The sequence below is a fragment of the Sinocyclocheilus anshuiensis genome, unplaced genomic scaffold (assembly GCF_001515605.1).
Source record: "Sinocyclocheilus anshuiensis isolate Anshui unplaced genomic scaffold, SAMN03320099.WGS_v1.1 scaffold805, whole genome shotgun sequence".
Taxonomy (NCBI): domain Eukaryota; kingdom Metazoa; phylum Chordata; class Actinopteri; order Cypriniformes; family Cyprinidae; genus Sinocyclocheilus; species Sinocyclocheilus anshuiensis.
The window spans coordinates 3,741-16,153 of record NW_015540884.1 but is presented as its reverse complement, the minus strand read 5'-3'; the positions used below and the strand labels follow the sequence as shown (position 1 = coordinate 16,153).

At 40.7% G+C, this 12,413-nt stretch overlaps 1 protein-coding gene across 1 annotated transcript; it reads right to left on the bottom strand.

The window, feature by feature from the left end:
• Nucleotides 1-1,347: 1,347 nt before the first annotated feature.
• LOC107688617 (aspartoacylase-like) lies at nt 1,348-8,481 on the bottom strand. Its single transcript, XM_016486330.1, has 6 exons — nt 8,087-8,481; nt 6,722-6,917; nt 5,554-5,647; nt 5,071-5,178; nt 1,926-2,035; nt 1,348-1,683 (listed from the first exon to the last, which is right to left on the bottom strand). Exons 1-6 carry the CDS (start codon nt 8,326-8,328, stop codon nt 1,486-1,488), a joined length of 948 nt encoding a protein of 315 aa, XP_016341816.1. The 5' UTR covers nt 8,329-8,481; the 3' UTR covers nt 1,348-1,485.
• Nucleotides 8,482-12,413: the final 3,932 nt, after the last annotated feature.

Below are 12,413 nucleotides of genomic sequence, written 5' to 3'. Positions count from 1 at the left end.
AGGTAAAGCATTTTTATAATAGAGGATCTGTTGAATTAAAAAGTGCAAATCAGATTTAATAAAGATAAACTTTTTATTATTCGTTTTGAAAAGATCTGTGTGAGACAAAATAGAAATCTCTTGTGGCTTTATGTAAATAGTTTACATAATACATTTACATTATGAAATTATTTACTCCACATTAATTCATCTCATTAAGACTGACAAGACTTCATGTAATACAAATACATTGTGACAATGCCTATTATGTTAAAATACATCATATTCCACATTTTGACAACACTGAACTTTATCAAGCAATACTAAATACTACCTGGACTTTAACGACATCATACAACACTGTAATCAACTGTATGGAATAATTGGTAAATGTATTAAAAATAATAAAGATTCTTCTTCAATTTGGAACAAATGAAGAACATCTGTTCACATAAAGTGAATATATTATTCCTTGCATAGATAGATATGATATTTTAAAACATACCACTATTTCAAAAAATAACTCACAATAATGGGCCTTTCGACAATTTACACAAGCCATATACATCACAAAACAAAATCACAGTGGAAAAAGCACACATATTTCTCTAAAATCAGTTCTGCCAAAGCTTTTCAGTGCCTGCTGAGCTTATCCATCAATCTATAAAGTCCACCATATAGTATACCAAATCCTATTGAATATTACTTTATCTTCCTACTGTAAGAGCTCTTAACTCTTTCTATCAGACAAAAAATCTTTTCTATTTGTTCAATTAAGGCAATACTTGGGTTGCACCACTGAATGAGGATGAAGTCAGGAACTCCAAGACTTAGACTACAACACTTTTGCATCACAAACAGCAAAATACAGAGAGTTTTGACAGATGATTAATTTCCCATGATGCATGACGTATAAGCACAGTGCTGAGAGGTTATTTTGTTGTTGTTTTAAGGCTGTTTCAGGTCAGTATTTGAGTCAACAGTGTGTAAATCAGAGGCTAGAGGGCAGTGAAGACTGTTCCTGAGCTTGTGCATTTCACATACACTACATCAGGATCTGAACTGTGCAGACATACACTAGAGGTAGACCTACCTACTGTATAAAATATCTAAAAAAATCTAAGAGTATAAATTCTTCATTACATAACATGGATTTCATTAAACATTTTCAGTACAAAACACAACTTATTTGAATTCATTCAGTGGTAGTGTTATATATGGTATATATAGATATATATGTTATATATAATGTATATTTTATATGTGACTTGTTACCGTCTCTTTAAAGACAATTTTATTAAACTTTTGGCTTTTTTTTTTCTTTTTAATTAAATAGTCGTGTGGTGTTACCTTTTTTTTTTTTTTTTAAATAAAGGTCATAAAACTCCATTATATTTATTCCAGAATTAGAAAAATGTTGAAGCTGACATTTAGTTAAAAGTACAGTAAATAACAAAGATGGCATGTCAACTATCTGAGTGTCATAGTGACTTTTAAGAGAAAACATTACTTGAATGCTTTTCTGATAGCATTAGCAGCTAGTATTTCTCTACAAGTGGTCGTGAAAGCCTGCTGTTTTTCATAATATGCAGCCTCATTAATAAACGTGGGGTACACTGTGTTGGCACCTTCATAAAGGATTGTTCTCCCATCAAACGTTAGGAACATAGGGTCACCCCGGTTCAAAGGCTCCCAGTCACAGTCCTACACAGAAAGAGAAAGAGAGGGAATGAACAGGACCATACTGTGGAAAACAAGTGAAGCCTGGGAGTGAAAACAAGCACAGCAAACCTCTGAGTCATAGGACACATTTTCTTACATGTGTTTCCCCCTCCCTGCATCTCTGTCATAAAGAGCAATGCTTTTATACGTCGCTTGAGGGTATGTGCTTTCCTTTCAAAAGAAACACACTTCTCTATGCATTTACTAGATGGTCCATTTAATACCTGTAGATGAGGATGCACCATGGCTGTGATGTTGCCGTTGGTGTCTCTGGGGTAGTCCATTCTCTCCTGGACTCTGAATACATCTACTGTACATGGAGGAAACTCTACACCTATGACCAAAAAATAAAAACACACACGGAAAACTAGGTGAAAAAAGTAAAGTAAAGGGAAAAAAAGATATTTGACCTTGTCTGTTGTCACTTAAAGGAATTGTTCAGCCAGAAATGAAAATTTCCTTAAATTTACACACCCTCAGGCCATCCAAGATGCACTGTAGATGAGTTTGTTTCTTCATCGGAACAGATTTGGAGAAATTTTGCATTACATCACTTGCTCACTAATGGATCCTCTACAGTGAATGGGTGCCGTCAGAATGAGAGTCCAAAGAGCTGATAAAAACATCACAATAATCCACACGTAATCCACACAACTCCAGTCCATCGATTTACATCCTGCGAAGTAAAAAGCTGAGTGTTTGTAATAAACAAATCCATCAAGGCGTTTTTGTTGCTTCTGGTCAAAATGTGAGTCATTAATCCAAAATAACGCTTCTTCCAATGAAAAAGTCCATCCCCTGTTGTCCCCTCACATAATAATCCACTGACACATTTGTTTATAACTGTTTTGGACCATTTTTGCTTGTAATTAGTCCTTGATCTGTGCATATTTCCCTCCTAATATGAAAGGTCTCATATGGCCAAAAGCGACAGTTTAAAGTTAAAATGCCTAAATGGTGTATAATTTCTTACAAACATGCAGCTTTTCAATACACAAGACATTAACTAATGGGCTGGAGTGGTGTGGATTACTTTTAGATTATTGTGATGTTTTTATCAGCTGTTTGAACTCTTATTCTGACGGCACCCATTCACTGCAGAGGATCCACTGGTGAGTAAGTGAAGCAAACTCATCTATACATCTTGAATGGCCTGAGGGTGAGTAAACATTTTCATTTTTGGATGAATTATTCCTTTAAGTATTAATCAATGGCTTATATAGAGATGTAGTTCAATCTAGAAACATGTTTATTATGCTTAGGTCATGCTATATTTTTTCAGCTTTGGTTCTTTCAGCGGGGAGTGGGATCAAGCTGGCCTGAAAATGTTATAAAAGCAGAATATTTCCGTAAATAAGCAGACCTATTTGCCAGCTTCACTTCAAAATTCTGAGAAATTTTCCAGTATTTCTCCATCCTGTATTGTGTTACTGTGTTAATGAAATACGTTAATGTCAGGCTGTCAGGTTTATGAGTATGTCAGACATGTGTTGACATGGGTGGTCACTAAATAAAGAGTTTGGCACTCCTCACATTACGGTACAGTGTTGCCATATGATCATCCTTCACCTTATCGCTATCTAGAAAAAAAAAATACAACATATTTCATATTTTAAGTTAACTGGCAAGTCTAAAATTATCAATAATATTGTTTTACAGCCACATTACACCCTTACAAGGAAGACACTTGCTGAAGTGCTCCTCATGTTTCACTATAAACACTATTCTTTATGTTTTGCTTGTTATGTTGATGTGGTCCAAACATGGCTCCACACTGGCAAACAGAAAGCACGTTTGAGGGCTCACAATGAGACATTCATCCACAACAATGCGGCCCCTCTACACAGCATGACATTACAAAACCCAGCAAGCTACCAATGACATGGAAACTAACCAACTAGCAAACAAGCATTCAAGTCACAAAACGGCAAAACCAGAAGAGAAACCAGCCACCCTTGCCCAGCTCAACATGTTCCTGCTTAATGTGAGGCATGGGGAAATGTGTATTCATGTCAGGCTGAAAGTACATGTGACTACCTTGTTCAAATGTTTCCACAGTCGAGGGGAAAAAAAGAGGAAGATAAACTTGAAGAAGTCTATACTTCAAACTGGCTGAAATGCCAAGGTTGGACAGTTCATATTTAAATCAGTGCTTGCTGACTCAATGACCTGAGAGCAGAACCGTTTGTCTTGAAATGCCACACACTATCCTGGCAGAGAAACGGATGGCCACAGGGCAAAGAAAGTTATGTAAACATGAAGCATCTATAAACGATATGAGAAACACATTGTTCAAATGCGTTATTGAAAATAATACAAAATGTGAATTGTGTGACATATGAAGAACATTATAGATCCATACTGTTACTGCACATTTACCATTGGCTTGTATTAGAAAATAATCCTATTGTATAGGTAATATAGGAAATAATCTGATGCTGAAGACTGCAGTAGTGGCTGCTGAAAATTCAGCTTTACCATCACAGGAATAAATTAATATTTTTTAACATTTATGAAATATAAAAGTTATTTTTAAAAGGTAAACATCAGAATAGTGACAAACTCAGAATTTTGTGATATAAACTTGTAATTATATAATTGTAATATATATGTGTGTGTATATATATATATATATATATATATATATATATATACACACCTTGCTACGTGTACTGTGTTAGGCTAACCAAGACTTGTCATTTGCACTTATATATTGTTGCTCTTTTGTTAGTTTTGACTGCTTTTATTGTCCTCATTTGTAAGTCGCTTTGGATAAAAGCGTCTGCTAAATGACTAAATAAATAAATAAATAATTATGTGAAGAAAAGTCTGAATTGTGAGGTATTATCTTGTGAGATTTAAAAAGTCAGAATTGTGGGATAAATACTAGGACTTACCTTTTTTTTTTTTTTAATAAAAAAATAAAAAAATAAAAAATGGTGAAATGTAAACTCAGAATTGCAAGAAAAAGTCAGAATTCTGAGTTTATCTTGCAATTATATATATACTATACACTTTTTTTTTCGCAATTCTGAGAATTGTGTGGTACATTGCCTTTCATAGTTTTTACTGTAATTCTGAACAAATAAATGCAGCCTCAGTGAGCATAAGAGACTTCTTTCTTTCTTCTCATCAAATTGTGTGACACATCTGAAAAACACAACATTATGGTCCCATACTGTCACGGTCCATACCATCACATATGATTACTATTGGTTTATATTAGAAAATAATCCTATTGTATAGGAAATATAGAACCTAAGTTGTCTTCTGGCTACTCAGGTTGCCTTTGAAATCCCTTTATAGCAACACATTCCAGGTTCAGTGCAGTAAGCATGCTGATCTCTCCTTAACCTTGATTGACCTCACCACTATTGAAGAACTCGTTGAAGTCCAGCGCATGCTTCAGTATCGTCCTCATGGACTCAAATACATTGCTCCTCAAAACACCCTGCGGCTGAGGGCCCACCTCAAGACCTGCAAGACAAACACATCTATATAAGTCAATAGTACTTGATTGGTGGGTCGTGACCCAACAAAGGGTCACAGGTCTAATCTGATCACAGACAGCAGTGAAAAACCATGTTAAATAAGGTGCAACTGGTACTGTGTTGGGTTTCCACTATAATATTAATTAATGGAAAAAGGAGTCTCATCAAATGGCACGGAATGAGCTCTAGATGTCTACAGAATTATCTGCAGAGGCTCTGGATGCTTTCATTATAACTAGACTTGTCATAGTATCCTTGCTTATTCCACTTCTTAGCTGCTGGCTGACTTTCAGGGGTAATATTAAACTTAATTTTCAGAATCAGGTTTGACCTGCTAAGTATCCCAGGACTTTGTACTCACCAATAGGGTGTTTGGCCACAGAGCGTGTGGTTGAATACTTCAGCTGTGGGTGTTCGTTTAAGAGTACTGAACAGGTATGGGGAGCCATAGCTTTCTGTAAGTGGGAAGAGCACAGGTGTCTGTGTAAAGATGTTTGATTTGTTTATTTTAAGACATTAAGCAAAATCTTGGTATTGGAATGTTTTGGTTAAGGAATTTAATGTTCAGTATATACATGCAACAAATTATTTGTGCACTATTCAATTCAATTCAAGTTTATTTCTATAGCGCTTTTCACGATACAAATCGTTGCAAAGCAACTTTACAGAAAATTAAGGTTCTACAATATTTAGTAGTATCTTATCAGTGGTGACTGTCAGTTAATGTACATATGGCAGAAATGTACGGAAAAATCAATTAAAGACGTAATCAAACAGACGATGAACACTATTAACAGCAATTATTATACACTACCATTCAAATGTTTGGGGTCAGTAAGATTTTTTATTTTTTTGTATGTTTTGGAAAGAGGTCTCTTATGCTCACCAAAGCGGTTTTTGTTTGATTAAAAATACAGTAATATTGTGACATATTACATTTTAAAATAACTTTATTTATTTTTCTTTTCTGTGACGGCAAAGCTGAATATTCAGCAGCCATTACACCAGTTTTCAGTGACACATGATGTTTCAGAGATCATTCTAACCTGCTGATTTGGTGTTTAAAAAAGATTTCTCATTACTAACATTTCTTATTACCGGTATGTTGAACACAGTTATACAGAAACAATGACATTTTCCAAGATTTTTTTTAATGAATACAAGTTAAAAAGAACAGCATTTATTTGAAATAAATGATTCTAATATGTTGATTAATATGCTTATTATTCTTGTGATATATTTTTCAGGATTCTTTGGCGCATAAAAAGTTAAAAGCAATAGCATTTATTTAAAATATAAATCATTTGTAATATTATAAATGTCTTAACAGTCACATTTGATCAATTTAATGGGTCCTTGCTGAATAAAAGTATTACTTTCGTTCATAAATAAATAAATAAATACATAAGCAAATAAGTAAGTATCTTACCCCAAAGTTTTGAATAGTAGTGTAGAGATGCAGAGGGTAAATAAAAAATACAAGATGATTTTAATATCATTATACAGTATAATTGGATCTAGTTTCTTACTTTAATATAATGCACCATCTGAAGGTTGAAGAGGTCTGTTGAGCTTTCCAGGATGAGGGTGGAGCCCATGTTTGAGGTGGTGTTGTGAAGGTCAAAGATGACATCATATGCATCCGAGCTTCCTTTGTGTCCGAACATCCGATTTATTTCCTTGGCCCTCTGGACTTCATATAGCAGCCCTTCAACATCTGGAGCACTGTGGATAGAAAAATCCTTATCAATACAATAATTGCAAACAAGACATAACAAAAAGGTCAATCAATAAAACATATTTTCAATAGGCTACATAATGCAAACATAAAAATACTTTTTGAAGTATATTTAAGTAGTTTTAATTCCACAAATGGCAACTTTAATAGTAAAATATAAGACATCTAGAAGTTCAAATCAATAGAAAACCTTGTTCTAATGGAAAATAACATGCATGTACTGGTGTTAAAAATCTTTTGAATAGCAGTTAGGTTCAAGTGTACCGTTAACTTTTTTTAACAGAGCAGTGAACGACAAAAAGATCAGCTATTACATAAATAATAACTTATTTATTACTTATTTTTTTTCTTAAATCTAAACTAGAAACCTGAAGTTTTTAAATGTTTTATTTACTGCTCTAATTGCCGAGTTAGAGGAAATGTTCCAGCATTATTCCTATTTCACAACATTGCCAAAATTATGCACTTTTGTCACCATTAGGAATTAAATAAGTTTCAGACAGAGATGCATATAACAAGCACACGAAGCAGAGGGGACTGAAAAATAATGCTCAGAGAAGCTTTCCAGCTGGTTAAAAAAAAAAAAAAAACTGCATAAAAACAATGAACAGTTAACCGTGAGCATCTGTTGTGATGTGTATATTTTGCAACCCCTCACAGTACATTATTATGTACGCAGTGTTTCTTGGTTGACTGTACATCAATGACCAAGGTCAGTTTATAATTTATAATACCACCAAGACATGCCAGTCTCAATTTGCAACCCTCATTCTGTATTTAAATTATCTAATAAATGAACATAAATAAATAGAGATAACCACTGTAGTAATAACCACTAACTGGAGTAAAAATTGTAATTTGTCACATTTATAAAACTGAAATTCAAAAAACACTTAGCCTAAGTAATGAAAGGTCCTCAAAAAGTCAGTTTTACACCCGTTACCCTGAAAATGAACAATGGTGCATGACAAAACGAATGCATGACAACAATAAACAACACACAGAACGCGATAATAAACCTCCAACACACGAGAGGGAACGTTTCGCAACAGTTTCGCGTCCATTGTTTGATTGTGCTCTGTTTTATGAAAGCGAGCATAAACAAACGAGGCGGACTTGTACAGAAAACAACACGTTGTGCAAGACGTTTATTTACCTGAGGTTCTCGGGCGTAAAGGCTCTGTTCAGATCCGTGTCGATGTACCTGGTACATTTCTCCACTGCTTTAGGGTTGCTTATGAACGGCTTGATCAGCAGTCCGTTTCTCTCTATTTCGGCTGAATTCTGTTTCCACATATTTACCAGCGTTATGCCAGACATCTCATTTCCATGTGTGCCTCCAAAAATAGCCACCCGTTTGGCTTCGTGTAAACAAGAAACATTAGTTCGCGAACTCATAGCGAGATCGACACGGACGCGCGGTTTTCGAAAGACGAGAGCGCAAAGTTTCCACACAACTGCCGTTTCCTCTAGTCGCCGGTGCGATGTGACTGCTGTTATATAATGCTTATTTAAAGGCTAAACCCAGGGCATTACTGCGTTTGTGTGTCATCTACGTTACACGCGCATGGGTCGGGTTTCACATTCGCGCTGCGCTATGGTTTATCGAGCGATTATGTTGGTCATGGTCAAAATGTCACAGGAGATTATACACGGAAAATAAATAGCTATTAAACGCGAGCACGTGGCCTATGCAAACTAAACAGTGCATCAACTGAAAAAAAGGTTTAAAACAAAAGTCTATACAGTGAATAGAATACAAAGAATTTTATTTACTACGTTTCACTATTGAATTGATTATTCCTCTATCTACTCTGTTGCAAAATCGAAGGTCAATGGGATTTAAAGGGATAGTTCTCCCAAAAATGAAAATTAGGCTGCGTTTTACTCACCCCCGAGGCATCCTAGGTGTATATGACTTTCTTCTTTCAGACGAATCCAGTCGGAGTTATATTAAAAATTGTCTTTGCTCTTTCAAGCTGTTTAATGCCACTCAGCGGGTGTTGCATTGCTTCAGTCCAAAAGAACTTAAATAAAAATCACCCATCCATAAAAAAAAAAGTGTCTCACATGGCTCCGGGGGTGAACAAAGGCCTTCTGTAGCGAATCGATGCGTTTTTGTAAGAAAAATATCCATATTCAAAACGTAATAATCACTTGAATCTAGCTTGCGTTGACTGTTGTAAACAGAAGCAGTTCCGGGGGAATGACGAATGAGGTCGGCTTTGCGCATGCGAAGTGACGCACGCGGAAATGCAGCGGAGAGATCAAAACAAAACAGTGGTCAAAGAATTAGAAGTACAAAACGAGGATTTGTAAAGAAGAATGTCAGAGGATTTCGATATAAGCCAAGAGGAGACTGGTTTTCCTTTGCTAAAGTAAGGAAACTTTGCTTCCTTTGATCCTGTAAACAAATGTTGGTTCCCTCTTTGAGAACGGTCTCTCGACATGGCGTCAATGCCTTGGGGACTCCCTTCCTTCCTAACCTACCTGAAATCTTATTGCACAACGCCAGTGAAGTTGCAACTCTCACTGGCCAATGCCAGCCAAGACGGCGAATAGGGGCGCGGCCCCCGCCACTATATAATGCGCCGTATTGGCCGGCATAAGCTCAGAATCTTCCTCTTTCACACATCCTATCAAAGACAGCTGTGGAGAAAACGCAGAAAGACGGATTTTCCTCTCGGCGTTCCAGCATGTCCAACGTTTGCACGCTGTGTTTGGGACCCATCGAGGCCCCGGACACTCAGGAGTTCTGCATCTGGTGCCTGGGTCTCACCCATACGGAGGCAGCACTCACCGGGTTGGGCTGACCGCACTGCGAGGAATTCTCAGTGCGGGTGCTTAGGGCCCGGAGGAATATCACCCTCGCCTCTCAGCCGCACGTGGGCGACCACGCAGAAAGGCGCAGTTCACTCCCCCCGCTCTCCGGTGTGCTTGGCAGAAGAGAGTCTTCAGCCCGCCTCTGGCGCTTCGGAGATTATCTCGTTCGGTGCGGCGGGGGACGACGACGATCTTGAGGAGGCCCCAATCGGCTCGCACTCACGCTGGTGGGTCGGAGATCTTCACTAAAGTCGACGGGGCGGAAGCCCGAGGATATATTCGCGTATTCCACCCATCAAGGAATCCATTGCCGCGCACCTCTGCCCCTCCTCTGCTTCCCTGAAGACGGGTGCTACGCTGCCATCAAGGCCCTGCCGTCTGACCGCACACGTTGCGGACAAAGCATACGCCGCCTCGGGAGAAGCGATCTCATCGCTGCACACAATGGCAGTGCTCCAAGTTTTTCAGGCACAGCTCCTGAAATCCCTGGACGAGGGTGGGCGGATCCCGAGGCGTTTAAGGATCTACGCGCGGCGACAGATTTTGCACTTAAAGCCACAAAGAAGACGGCCCAGGCGATCGGACGGAGCATGGGCTACATGGTGGTGCTCCACTGGCATCTGTGGTTGACACTCACTGAGCTTAAGGACGCGGACAGGAGGGCGCTGCTCCACGCTCCTGTATCTCCATCCGGCCTCTTTGGAGACGCGGTGGAGGCTATCGCGGAGCACTTCTCAGGGGCACAGAAGCGCTCCAAGGCGATGAGTCACTTCCTGCCACGCCGGGCTGCAGCGCAGACCCCTGCACGTAGTAGATCCTCATCTGCTTCCAACCGGCCGTCGAAGCGGCCCCCCTCTGCTTCAGCTTCATTGGCGCCGGACCCAGAGCCGTCTGTTCGTGCCAAAACTCCGTGGCAGAGGACACAGAAGGGGCGTCACGGCTTCAAGAAAGGCGGCCGTCCAGGGGGAGCTCCCCCGCCGGAACAGAAGCCTCGTTCCTGACGGGAGATTGCAGAGGAGGAGAGCGGCGAGCCCGCCGCGAACTCCCCTTGGCTGTTGCAGGCGACTACGGGAATGTCTGTGTTGTGTATGTTCAAAATGCAATAAAGTCTGTGACACCCTCACAAAAAGAGCTTTTTTCTCCTCCTCCAGTGATAGCGGATTCACACTCGGCCGTGGAACCGTCAACAGAGTCGGGCTTGCAGCTTCCCCGTGTATCTGGCGAGGCTCACGCCCCTGTGGCCGGTGTCGGACCCCAGCAGCGGCGGTATTAAGCAGAAGGCTCGCGCTCCCCGTTGATCGGCGAGGCATGACCCTCGCTAACATACAGCGCTCCCACTCGTCCCGTGAGCTTTCTGAATACGACCCCGTCATACAGCGGCGTTGTTCAGAATTCAAAGGATGAGGCGCTCCGCCCTCTGTCTTTTTGCGAGCGCATGGTGGTCCATTCTGGGCATTTCGGATTGGTTGCAGAACGTAATAGAGAACGGCTACACGCTTCAGTTTCGGCGCAGACCACCCCGGTTCAATGGCGTGGTCATGTTGACAGTTCCGGCACACAACGTGCCGGTGCTGAGGCAAGAAATTCTCAATCTCCTCGCGAAATGCGCGATAGAAGTGGTCTCGCCGAGCGAGAGAGAGAGAGCGGGTTTTACAGCCGGTACTTTGTCGTTCCAAAGAAAGATGGTGGTCTCCGTCCCATATTTTAGACCTGAGACCCATCAACCGTGCATTATACAAACACGCTTTCAAAATGACAACGCTAAAGCCGATACTCGCGCAGATTCGACCCGATATTGGTTTGCTTCGGTGAACCTGAAAGATGCATACTTTCATATCCAGATCGCCCCTCGTCACAGGCGCTTTCTGAGATTTGTCTTCGAAGGCATAGTGTATCAGTTCACGGTGATGCCGTTCGGGCTAGCGCTGGCGCCACGTACATTTACGAAATGTGTGGATGCAGCACTTTCCCCTCTGAGAGCAAGCGGAATACGCATTTTGAATTATTTGGATGATTGGCTGGTCTTGGCCCATTCGGAGGATGTGCTCAACAGCCACAAACACGCTCTGTTACTTCACCTGGAGAGGTTAGGTCTCTGTGTGAACAAACAGAAAAGCGTGTTACGCCCCAGCCAGTCAATCATGTATCTGGGGGTGCAGTTGGACTCAATCTCGATGAGAGCGCGTCTGAGCCGGGAGCGCATACTAGATTTAATGTCCGCTCTGAATGCATTTAGGCTGGGCCGTCCCGTAGCACTGAAGGAATATTAGAGGCTCTTGGGGCGGATGGCGGCGGCTGCGACGGTCTGTCACCTCGGCCTACTCTAAATGCGCCCCCTCCAGATATGGCTGAAGACACAAGTACCGAGAAGGGCGTGGAAAACGGGCCGTGCCCGTGTTGTGGTCACTTGCAGATGCTTGAATGCGCTGAAACCATGGCGAAACCCCGACTTGTACCAACGCGGTGCCCAGATGGGTCTGGTAACGTGGCGGAAAGTGGTCACGACGGACGCGTCGACGACGGGCTGGGGAGCTCACTGCGACGGCGTACCGGCCTCGGGCTACTGGACAGAGTCAGAGAGAACGTGGCATATAAATAGCCTCGAGCTGAGAGCGGTCTTTTTGGCTCTTCGGAGTTTCCTCACGCAAGTCCGGGGGCAT

Excerpts from the sequence above, each read along its gene's own strand:
- LOC107688617 (XM_016486330.1), bottom strand. The coding sequence starts at position 8,328 with ATGAGTTCGCGAACTAATGTTTCTTGTTTACACGAAGCCAAACGGGTG. Across the intron at positions 6,918-8,086 it reads TTTACGCCCGAGAACCTCAG|TGCTCCAGATGTTGAAGGGC; the intron begins GTAAATAAACGT and ends TTCTATCCACAG. Across the intron at positions 5,179-5,553 it reads TGTGGCCAAACACCCTATTG|GTCTTGAGGTGGGCCCTCAG; the intron begins GTGAGTACAAAG and ends TTTGTCTTGCAG.